General features: G+C 35.9%; 2 protein-coding genes across 4 annotated transcripts in view; both read left to right on the forward strand.

Moving 5' to 3' along the window:
- Window positions 1–12,986, forward strand: part of IMMP2L (inner mitochondrial membrane peptidase subunit 2) — an 869,510-nt gene that overhangs the window by 176,361 nt on the left and 680,163 nt on the right. The gene's annotated exons all lie outside the window — the stretch shown is intronic.
- LOC126949826 (39S ribosomal protein L24, mitochondrial-like) lies at window positions 1,339–2,239 on the forward strand. The gene has a single exon (XM_050782655.1). The coding sequence runs from the start codon at window positions 1,472–1,474 to the stop codon at window positions 2,120–2,122; it is 651 nt and encodes a 216-aa protein (XP_050638612.1). The 5' UTR covers window positions 1,339–1,471; the 3' UTR covers window positions 2,123–2,239.

Genomic DNA, 12,986 nt, shown 5'->3' on the forward strand with positions numbered 1-12,986 from the left:
CCACCAAAAGTGCCTGACAGTCAAAGAAATGGCCCTACTTTGTGGGAGTGACTTCTCAGTTCAGTCTCAGTACATACAGTCTCCATGGTCATACGGTATCATTACATGCTGAAGGGTCCACAGAAGGTACTTGCATGTCTTTCTTAGAAACTTCATGTTACCTCCTATGCTATGGTCCTCTTTTGATGGGTGCCTTAGGCATATGCTAACAAGATTTTGTTTTTTTAAAATCTTGTGACCCCATTATCCAAAGGCAGTCAAAAGCACACAGCCATTAAGGGGCTGAACATGAGGACTTTATACTGCATACTGGAAAGTCACCACAACCCTAGTAAGATCTTCTTTTCTAAGAAAGGGATGCAATTAATAGAAAGATTCAAAAGTTTTGAGAGAAGGCAGGCTGCAGAATCTAGGATACTGTAGCAGCCATGAGGAAGACATCACCATAACAGAACGGGAAAAATCCTACAGAGAAATTAGTAAATTAGTAAACAAGAGTCCAAGCATGGAAGATTGTAAGACTTGCCATGACTCTCCTCAAGTTGCTGTGTATTTTGAGGGTGGCTATATTCTGTTCTTCCTTACCTCATCATGTATCCTTTCTGTAGCCCCTCCATCACCTGGCATACTCTGACTGTGTTTCTGTTTTGGAGATGCCTAAGAGCGGATGTCCTACAATTGCCTATTGAATAATAAATCAGTTTTCAAACAGTGATAATATATAACTGAAATAAAAATCTTGTATAATAAAATAGCCTAAAATGAGGCTGAAAACACCAAGTATGGAAGTGGAATATCTGAAAAAGAAGCGAGATTGTAGGTTTTTGTGTTAATATTTTCTCACTATATACAGATTTTATTTATCTTTAAATAAAACTTACCTGGTTGTATCATAGTTCTTAAGAAACTATGGAATAATTTAAATGAGGAAAAAATATGGCTATATACTAAATTGGTTTAGGGAAATCTCATTAACATGCTGCCTTTTTGTCAAGCTGCTAAGGCTCACTGACTCAGTGTGAATTTAGAGAAACGTGATTTTGATGGTAGTGCTACTAACTATACTTCATCACTGTCTAGATTTCTTTCTCTGTGTTAATATTTATGGTTATTTGGAAATTTTCCAGTGTTAACTATTTTTAACATATATGTCAACTGTACAGGGAAGTTCTGTTTGAACAAGGGTGCAATAAAGAATTTTATAAGTTTTTCCATAGATGCTTTCTGTGTAATCTCCCTGAGAACAGAGATTTTTGCTTATTTTGTTCAATGATCTATTCCACTTGCTTAGCCCAGTAGTACCTAGTTGGGTGTTCTAGAGGTATTTGCTAAATGAACACATTCAATATCAATAGGAATTTCTCGGAGGGCCCATGTGCTGAGCAGCCGAAGTGCCGCGGAAAGTGGAGAGCTGACAAGGAAGATTTCTGAGCATTTTTGCTGGCAAAGGGATTTCGTACAGCCTCCAGGCATGCGTCTTTCTGCCCTACTGGCCTTGGCATCCAAGGTCACTCTGCCCCCCAATTACTGCTATGGGATGAGCCCCTCAGGCTCCTTGGCAGACAAGAGGAAGAACGCCCCATGGAGCAGGCGGCGCCCAGTGGTTGTGGAACCCATCTCTGATGAAGACTGGTATCTGTTCTGTGGGGACACGGTGGAGATCCTAGAAGGCAAGGATGCCGGAAAGCAGGGCAAAGTGGTTCAAGTTATCCGGCAGCAAAACTGCGTGGTCGTGGGAGGGCGGAACACATATTACCGCTACATTGGCAAGACCATGGATTACCGAGGAACCATGATCCCTAGTGAAGCCCCCTTGCTCCACCGCCAGGTCAAACTTGTGGATCCTATGGACAGGAAACCCACTGAGATTGAGTGGAGATTTACTGAAGCAGGAGAGCGGGTACGAGTCTCCACACGATCGGGGAGAATTATCCCTAAACCCGAATTTCCCAGAGCTGATGGCATCGTCCCTGAAACATGGATTGATGGCCCCAAAGACACATCAGTGGAAGATGCTTTAGAAAGAACCTACGTGCCCCGTCTAAAGACACTACAGGAGGAGGTGATGGAGGCCATGGGGATCAAGGAGACTCGGAAATACAAGAAGATCTATTGGTATTGAGCCCAGGGACAGCAGCTCCTCCCCAACTTCTGTCCCAGCCTTGAAGGCTGAGGCACCTCTTTTTCAGATGCCAATAAAGAGCAGTTTATGAAAAAAAAAAAAAAAAAAAAAAAAAAAAAGGAATTTCTCTAATTTACTGTAAGGTATAGAGTCATGTTATTACTGGAGGGGAAATTAAGGATCATAGAGAATGACTCACTGACTCTTTTCATTGATTAGGAAATTGAGGCTGAGAGACGTTAAATGTTACCTAAGGGTATGGCTGAAGAGCAGCAGAACTAGGCCTACATTCTAGGTTTCCAAACAACTGGCTCAGTTTCACATGACCAACACGGGTTAGGGTTGGGTTTAAACTCAGATCTGACCGACAGTGAAGTCCTTTGTCTGGATAAGAGTTTTTGATACTTTTATAAAATTTTAATATGTCACCTTTTCTTTATAGCTTTTCCTCTGTCCCTAAACAGAATTAATTACTTCCTTAACAGATTATACTAAATACTATTGTTTTCTAGCATGTATCACATTATATTGAGTTGATTCCATGGTGGTGAGTGCTTAAGACCAAGGACTAATTCATCTTCCTCTTTGCCATCCAGAATTTAGCCTGACTGCCATGATAGATGACCTGTGTTTTGAATTGCTGTGAGAGGTGGTAACAAATAATATATCTAAGCCTAGGTCTAGGGAGATAAAACTTTTATGAGAAGAACAAAGTCTCATCACCTTTTAAATACAGTTAATGCTTGATAAGTGTTAAAATTAAATAATAATTATTCTTGGAGATGTGATTTAATGATTGTTAATCTTGATTGGCTTTTGAAAATGACTTCTTTTTTTAATTTTTAAAGAATTGGTAGCAGTACTTTTCTATTGATGTATTGGTTTCAACATTAAAACTCCTTCTGACCTCATTCTACGATTTCCTACTGGCTTTTTAGACTCTCACCAATTCATGATTAATGCCAGTTTGCAAAATTTTGCCTGACTTTGACACGAGTAATTTTAGCCCTTTCATGAAAACTGAAATCCTAATACTATTATGAATATATTCCTTAGTAATTATACCAATGAATTTTATACAGCTGTAGCAAAACATGTCTAATTATCAGTTATCTTTTAAAGGAATTTTTTATTCTTTTGAACTTGAAACTTATGTAAGGCTGGTATTTATACAACATTTGAAAACATGAAGGGAATAACATTTCAGGAGAATGTTGTGGTATTACAAAATGTAAAAACCTATAGAAGATGCCTTGTTTTGCCTGTGCATCTCACAAATGTAATGCTATTTACTGATAGTAATATTTCAAACCAGTTTTTTATTACTGCTAAGTCTTCTGAGATACATAATGTCATCCCTTTAGGGAAATGGTCTGAAAGTATTTGATTCCTGTTTGTCGTGTGAAAAACTACTGTAACATCTTATTTCTATGAAAACAATATTAAAAAAGAACAGGAAATACTGTAACAGTCATCCATGTGCTAATTTCTTGAAAGAAGGTCTGTATTATTGGTATTGTCATTGAAATCTTTGGTCCCTTCTATAAAACATAATATTTTATGAATATAACAAAACTTGAAGTTCAAACCATCTTCCTTTACAGCTTTAAAAAAAATGAGGACCAGAATGAATTCACACTTCAGATGTTGAAGCCAGCTGATGGAAAGCCTGGACTAGATTTTAGCTCTTTAAATACTTTGGCCAGTACTTTTCCCAGTATACTAAACCATTGGAAAAGAATAAAAGTCACCCAAAGAACTGCTAAATAAGATTATATAATTTTATCCCCTTATGCTTTTATATTTTATTTTACAGATTTGTCGTTGTTGTTACTCTTGTTGCCGGTAAAGGAAACAGATTGACTTAAAAGCAAAAAAGGAGTTTGTTAGACAAATCTGGTATCTGGGATGGGAAAAAGCTTACAGGATTGAAGGGAGACTAAAGAGTTATGCTTGAAACAGATAAGAATTAGGCAGATCTGGAAGATCTTGGTAGCAAGAACTTTCAGGAACAACAACAACAAAAAGGTTAGGCTGTGTTGCTGGCGTAAATAAACTCTAACCACATCTTTGGTATGTGCATTGATTCTACTTAATACACTAAATCTTGAGAGAATGTGTCTGATTGACTGAATTTGGATTCTATGTTCACTTCCCTATACCTTTGGAGTGAGCAGAGAGTTTTCTGGAAGCAGCCTTTAAAAGATGTCTTTAGTTTCCATAATGGAGAACATGTATTTGGATTTATGCTTCCACCAGGACTGCATAGTACAGAAAATTCCCCCAAAAGAAGCAGGGATGATGTCAGGAAAAGGGCTGGATGCTGGGCTGCCATAAAATGACATATCCACATAATACACCTGAGAATTCTATTATGCTAGAAAACTCTTTTTTCCTATATCCATTATAACCAGCATTTTCCATATAAGCATATTCAATATTTTTAAAATGTGGATTATGTAGTGTATATAGATTGAGAATATCTTAAAAGTTTTTCTATCTGTTCTTCTGTCTCTGGTAGCATCTTAATTACTTAATAATATCTTTTCCTTTTTTTAATGAGTGGTCAGAAGGAAAAACGAAGAGGGGGATGCAAATCTAAGATAGTCTTTATGTACAGCATTCATTGCTCAGTGAATGGAAATAATAGCTATAATCTATTGCTTATCCACTGGTTTTTTACCTAGGTTTTCAATGTAAGAACTATTTGAGAACAGAATCTCAGGTTCAGTTGCAGTGGAGCATGTTGTTTACAAGTATGAGGTCTAGAATGAGACTCTCTAGGTTCAAATTTGGACTCACATTAGCTGTGTGGCCTTGGACAGGTTACTTAACCTTTCTGTTTTTGTTTTTTCCCCATGTGAAAAGGGGGGAAATAATAGGATCTATATCGTTTGAGTAACTGTGAAAATTGAAAGATATAATATATATCAAGTACTTATTAGCATAGTGCCTGGCATTTAGTAAGCGATAAATATTAGCTATAATTATGTGTATTAGCTTTTGTTAACTGTACTACATGTTGTGTTAATAAAAAAAAAGCCTTTTTGCTGAGAGAAAGAAGTACTACCAAATTGAGGAAGAATGAAGATAACTAAATAACTTGACCTAAATATAGTATTGTGCTTTTAACCCAGTAGGAATAAAAACAAATTAATGATTATTACTCCAGAAATACCTATTAGTGTATGTCCTGTTGTGCTTGCATTGTGTGGGCTCTTCATATTCTTACTGTAGTTTTAAAGAAATTATTAAAACAATTCACAGAGTATTTTTTTTATTCTTCTTTCTGATGTAATATTTACTAATGGAATATTTTATCCACACAGGAATATATGTAGCATGTAGGTAGTTACAAAGCATAGCAATAAGAGGAACAGCCACGAGTGTCACAGAGAACACGGTCAGCACGTTCTTCTGTGCATTCCTCCTCTCTCCGATTCCTCTCTCTCACAGTACCTGAATTTTGTGCTTATCTTTTGCCTGCTTTTTTCCCCCTCAACGTTTGTATTTAGAAATAATTTTAAACTTACGTCAAAGTTGCAAAGAATACCCATATTCTTTTAAAGCTGGGACTTATCAAGTGTTGACATGCTAACATTTTGTCCCATTGGTTTTATCGTGTGATCTCTCTCCCTGTCTCTCCTCTCCACATATATACGTGTGTGTACACATATATACAGAGAGAATGAATATATTTATGAAATAACCTATAGAGAGAATGCATATGTATAGAGAGAATGAATATATGTTTATATTCTTTTTTTAGAATCTTTTGAAAGTTGCAGATATTATTGCCTTCTTTCACCTCTAAATATTGCAATGCAATTTCCTAAGATTAAAGCATTTTATTTATATAATCACAGTATAATATCCAGTGTCAGTAAATGTAACTTTAATATATTGCTATTACATAACTTAACATTCATATTTGAATTTTGTCAGTGTACCTAGTAATGTAGTTTATAAACATTGGCTTTTTGTTTCTCTCCAGTACAGGATCCAGTATGGAGCCGTGTATTGTACTTGCTTGTCAGGTCTCTTTAATCTCTTCTAATCTTTAATCTGTAACAATTCTTCAGCTTGCTTTTTTTTATCTTTTATAACACTGATACATTTGAAGAATACAGGGCCTTTGCCCCTTCCTTCCTTCCTTCCTTCCTTCCTTCCTTCCTTCCTTCCTTCCTTCCTTCCTTCCTTCCTTCCTTCCTTCCTTCCTTTTTAATAGAATGCTTCTCATTTGAGGTCTGTTTGATGTTTTCTCATGAGTTAGGTTCAAATTTTTCATTCCTAGCCAGGATATTATATAAATGATTTCTCTTTTCCAGGCATCGCATCTGGAAGCACTCAATATTTATCTGGTCAAGGTACTGTCTAGTTTCTCTATTTTTTAGTTACTACTTATCCCCCTGCTATTAATGAGCAATCCATGGGGAGATATTCAGATACCCTGCATATATCCTGCTCTTAATTGAAATTTCTCTTCTTGATTTAGCATCTACTAATAATTCTTGCCTGGACCAGGCTTTATTGTCATGGTTGCAAAATGATGATGTACCAGTGCCAGTATTTACTCTTCATTTACTAGTCAGTCTTTAGCATCCTGCTCTGCCAGTACTTCCCTTCTTCATCATTTCCATCTACTTTTTATTAAAAAAATTTTTTTACTGGTGGTTTATAATTCTAAGTCTTTGTGATAGGTTTAAAATATCATTTTTGAGCATTTCCTTACTTTTTGGCCTAGCAAGGTGATCCAGGGTAATTGTGTATCTTCTGTATCTAGCCCTGAAACTAGCTATTTCTCCAGAAGCCATGATTCTTTTTGGCAAGGAATGGCATGAAAAATCAAGATTGGAGTGCTAGGTTTATTGGCCCTGTAAATTGATTAAACTGTAGTTTATAAACTAGTTGGTAATTGTTTCTCATTTTCATCCTTCAACTTTGGTTATTTATTGAGTTTCTTTCACTTAAGTCAAGATGCCACCTTCAGAACCTATGATGTTTTAATTCTTGTTGCCTTATTTATAGTCCTTTATATATTTATCATGGTATTCCTCATATGAATGTCAGGATTGGCTGCCATGTTGTAGGAAATTCAATAGCTGCTCTAGCGTGGCATGAAACAAGGAGCTGTATAGGATTAGTAATGATGTCTGTCACGGGCAGATGAAATAAAGCATTATGATGTGGCATTATTGAAAAGGATAAGCATGAAAATATTTTCAAGAAATGAAATATTCATGATAGCAGATCATGTTTCCCAACCTGAACAGTTTCAAATAATCACTTATTTCTCCTACATCTTTCATGAGGTACAGGAAACTAAGGAGATACAGGATTGTGCAAAGGCCACTGCGGGATATTAATTTTATACTGAATTAAATTTTAAAAGTTCAGCAGCAGAAAGGTTAAGACCTTCTTATTTAAAGTTTGTCTTATTTCTTAAGGTATTTCCTGTTGTTTAGAGTTTTAACCACTCTACTTTTTGTTATAATGGATGTGATTTTAATAAAATAAACAATTTTTATTATGTACATAATGTTTATAGTTTTTGTTTTGCTTTGTTTTTTTTTTTTTTTTTTGAGACAGAGTCTCACTCTGTCGCTCAGGTTGGAGTGCTGTGGCATGATCTTGGCTCACTACAACCTCCACCTCCTGGGTTCAAGCGGTTCTCCTGCCTCAGCCTGCCGAGTCGCTGGGATTACAGCGCCTGCCACCACACCTGGCTAATTTTTGTATTTTTAGTAGAGGTGGGGTTTCACCATGTTGCCCAGGCTGTTCTTGATCTGCTGACCTCAAGTGATTTGCCTGCCTTGACCTCCTAAAGTGCTGGGATTACAGGTGTGAGTCACCATGCCTGGCCAGTGTTTATAGTTTATATAAAATATTTCACATGAATCCTATTATTATTACTATTATTTTTGAGACGGAGTCTCACTCTGTAGCCCAAGCTGAAGTGCAGTAGTGCAATCTTGACTCACTGCAACCTCTGCCTCCAGGGCTCAAGTGATTCTCGTGTCTCAGCCTCCCAAGTAGCTGGGACAACAGCATCCTAATTTAATCCTACCTACTGAATGTGATCCTGTAATTACTATTTTTTTAATAAAGGAACTGTGACTAAGACACATTATGTAATTTCACCAAAGTCACAGAGCTGTGCTCTATATATGTATATATACTCTGCCTAGTTGCAAAAAAAAGAATTGAGATAGATTATTTTTTTAACCACAATACAAGTAAAATGTAAAAACTAGCAGATGACAGAAGAACACTAAAAGCATATGAATAGAGAAGTGAATATGCTAATTATAAGAGCTAGCTATTATAATTCTTATGATTAACAATCAAGTTTTATTTTATTCAATTTGACTTTTAATGTTTGGCACCTGCTTTGTGCTGTTAATTTTGTTAGTCCTTAGAAGAGGTTACTGTCTATATAGGGAGACAGAGATATAATTATATTATTTATGTTTTTTTTTTTTTTTTTGGAGACGGAGTCTCGCTGTGTCTCTCAGGCTGGAGTGCAGTGGCCTGATCTTGGCTCACTGCAAGCTCCGCCTCCCGGGTTCACGCCATTCTCCCGCCTCAGCCTCCCAAGTAGCTGAGACTACAGGCACCCGCCACCACGCCCAGCTAGTTTTTTGTATTTTTAGTAGAGACGGGGTTTCACCATGTTAGCCAGGATAGTCTCGATCTCCTGACCTCGTGATCCACCCGCCTCGGCCTCCCAAAGTGCTGGGATTACAGGCTTGAGCCACCGCGCCCGGCCGATAATTATATTATTTAAATACAAAATGATAAGCGCTGTGGCAGTACAAAGAAAATAACCTGTGCCCATTGTATGTGCAGGAAGGGGTAGATGTGTGTGTGTGAGGGATCTTACATGAAAGTTTTCTGGAAAAGAAGATTACTGAATCGAGCCTTTAAGCACAGGTAAGAATCAGCTAGGCAGTAAATAGGGAATGGATATTCTGGTGAGGGACAACATGATGGAAAGGTAATACATAAAACCATGTGGTGTGTACAGGGAGCTAAAAGAATAAGTACAGGAGAAAATGGGAGGTGGTTGGGAGATCAGGCTAGAGAGGTCAATAGGGATCAGGTAATCTTGTCCTCATATGCTTGTATTTTAATTTGGAGATACCTTGAAGGTTTTAAAACAGGAGAGTCCCATGATTAGATTTTTTATATAAATTTTACTCTTGCAGCTGTGCAGAGGATGGATTGAAGAGAGGAAAGACTGTAGGCAGACAAATCAGCTAGACTAACACTCTAGAAATCCAGGATAATGAAGAAGAGATACATTTCCAATGTATTTTTTACTTCAAGCCTTAACGGTCTTAGGAAATACACTGGCTGGTGCTAGTAAGATTGACAAAAGTGGAAACACGAGGGTTACTTTATTATGATCAAAAAGGAGGAAATATTTCTACGATAGGTATGTTTTTTACAGACTACATTTTTAAAAATTCAGAATTGCTCTTGACTCATGTTACAACAAGCAAGGCAGAGCAACTCATATGGTTTCTAATTCTTCGGTTTCAACAAACTTAAGGAAGATGTAATTGAGTTAACAGCTGATAGTTTTCAAACATCAAATATTTTTAATAAGCTATGTGATTTTGGTTTCAGTAACATTGCCATAACAAAACATCCTTCTCGTCGTCTACTTAGTGAACAATTTCAGTTCTTTCATAAACAGAGAAAATAAAAAATAGAAAAAATTGATGTGAAACTTTATACTAGCAATGAGTAACATTCATTCAGAGGCCTATACACTATTTTAAAAAAGAAAAAAATCTAGCCCTTCTCATTAAGAAATGCATTTCCATATATTTCTTATTTTGAACATAACAGTTTTAGAAAATTAAACACAATTTAAAAGTTCAATTTTAAGATACATTTTTATTGAAGAGAAGTGATCAGTTAAAAACTTTTAGAAATAAAAATGATTAAATTAGGGTAAAAGCCTGTGGGGAGATAACTAGAAATGAGTTTAAGCAAAAAAGTGTATATATATTTTCTAACTCTTGAATTTTTTAAAAAATAAAATTCTTGCTGGCGTATATCAGATTACTGTGGAATTTAGATTTTTTGGTTCCCTTAAAAGACTGATATAACAGTTTTATATAAAAATCACAGTATTTGTGACATGCTGGAAATTATAGCCTTTGCAATCATTTAAATTCATGATGAAAATTTTTACATGTCAACTGAAAATGTATGTTGTGGATTTTTAGAAAATTCTTTTAGGAATATGAGAGGGAAAAAAAATGAAGACTATTGTTTTAGAGCTTCCTTCTTAGAACCTAACTTTCTTCAACAAGCCATTTTGTAAAATGTAGATGAGTAAAAGAATTGAGATCATACCTACTGAAAGTATTATTTTGTTAGTAATGAAGAGTAGTTTCCTAGGTTTTGGATGCCTGACATACAGGTTATGATAAAGCTGATCTTCTTTTATCAAAGATGAGTGGTCTAGACAGCTCTCTTAGTTGAATACTTTTTTTTATTGAAGGGTACTAGTATCCCTAGGCAGCACCAACATTTTCCTGAAAGGAAATCTTTGGATCAACATAGGCCCTTGAACAAGTAAGTATTTTGTTGAGTTTCCATAGAACAAGACAGATATAATTTGGCAAGGAAAAATTTTATGTTAGAGTTTATTAATTGCTTGCTTTAAGAATACTCAGTTATGCTGCAACTGCTACTATAGAAAGTATAACTCTGAATAGTGAGTTAGCTAAAATATACTCCCAGATAATTGAATTAGTAAGTGTATATAATTACATATAAATTACTCTCTATAATTCTGCGTAATTAAGTGTTCAAGAATGCTTGCAGAATGCAACAATTTTAGTTTTGATATGCATAATGTTGAGTTTGTTGTAATGGTAGTAGTGAGAATAATAGGGACCAGATGCCCACACAGCTAATAAGTTGTGAAACTGGTATTTAAACCCATGTGTTCAATGCCATGTTATTTCTACTACAGCAATAGGAAGACTGCCTAGCATTTTATTCATATAGAAAATTGGCTATATTTAAATATAGTTTATTGTTTACTATTAATAAAAGGAATCCTGGCATTGTTACAGGATTTCACTAATTTATTTATGGTTCGTTAAACTCTTAAAAATTTAGGACCCTAAAGAGCTTCTGTTCTGTAGGTTAGTTTTATCAATATTTAGCATATTGGAAATTAAGATTGAGAACATTTAAAATATATATTCATTTAAAAATAAAAACAATAAATTTATTATGTATCAACATAAATAAGACAGTTTTATGAAAAGTATATATTTCAAAACAAAAATATTTAGTGAGAAGAGGGTACTGTTTTACTTTTGCTTTGTTCTTTGTTTTTTGGAAACAAGGTCTTGCTCTGCCGCCCAGGTTATAGTGCAGTGGCATGATCATAGCTCACTGCAGCCTTGACCTCCTGGGCTCAAGTGATTCTCCTGCCTCAGCCTCCCAAGTAGCTGGGACTATAGACATGTGCCACCATACTTCACTAATTTTTTTATTTTTTGTAGAGATGAGGTCTCGCTATGTTGCCCAGACTGGTCTCAAACTCGTGAGTTCGAGCAATCCTCCTACCTCAGCTTACAAAAGTGCTGGGGTTACAGGGAAGAGCCACTGTGCCCTAGGCCTGTTTTACATTTTTGTAAATCTCTTTAATATCTGGCCTATAGAAACAGGTGGATTCTTATATCTGCTTTTGCATTCAATATGTTGTGTAATGTTATTTGATTTGGAGTATGTATGAAAACAATCATCCCTCACAGATACGTACTTGGAAATGGAGGCCTTATAGACCCCCTGAAAAGTTCATGGGGACCATCAGAGTGGCGTCTGTGGAGCACACTATGGGGACACTGCTTTAAAATATTATCAAAAGTGTTACATTTTAATAATTAGTATGCATGTAATAAAATGAAAATCTAGTTTTTGCATATGTATTATGTTGATGTCTATATTTGATTTTAGCTTCATGTATTATGGAGGACTTTCCCTAACTTTTGGATTTGTAATTACATTATGGCAAAATTGTAATCAGAAACCGAAATCATTTTTTAAAATTTATGGAGTGGATTAGAGTATAAATTTCAACAGGATAGGAATTGTGAACAGATGTTATACTGAAAAACCAATAGAAAATAAATTCAAATAGGTTATTATTAATTTAGTAATTGTAATAGTATGAAATAATTCTGTACTCCAAGAGAACATTTATCCCATTAATTCTTTAAAAAATCAAGATCCTCAACCATCTGTTTATCTTTCACCATCTTTCCCACCCTCACTCCACCTCCTTCTTGCATTTACTTCCTCTTCTTTAACATTCGTTCAATAAATATTTATTGGACTCCTTATCAGTTAGGGTAACCACTAGCTTATGTAACAAAGAGATTAAAAAATGTATAATGGTTCAGACACAATGAAAGTTTATTTCTTGCTTAACAACCAATGAGCATATTTCTGCTTGGAGTAGTGGCTGCTCATTTTATAGGTGGCTAAGGAAGCTGCAATTTCTGTGGCGTTTATGAACCTGGAGAGGCCCAGCACGGTGGCTCACATCTGTAATTCCAGCACTTGGGGAGACTGAGGCATGTGGATCACTTGAAGTTGGGACTTCCAGACCAGACGGGCCAACATGGTAAAACCCCGTCTCTACCAAAAATAGAAAAATAAGCCAGGAGTGGTAGTGGGTGCCTATAATCCCAGCTACTCGGGAGGCTGAGGCAGGAAAATCTGTGGAACCTGGGAGGTGGAAGTTGCAGTGAGCTGAGATTATGCACCTGTACTTCAGCCTGGGTGACAGAGACTCTGTCTCATTAAAAAAAAAAAAAAAAAAAAAAAA

The sequence above is a fragment of the Macaca thibetana genome, chromosome 3 (assembly GCF_024542745.1).
Source record: "Macaca thibetana thibetana isolate TM-01 chromosome 3, ASM2454274v1, whole genome shotgun sequence".
Classification (NCBI taxonomy): Eukaryota; Metazoa; Chordata; class Mammalia; order Primates; family Cercopithecidae; genus Macaca; species Macaca thibetana.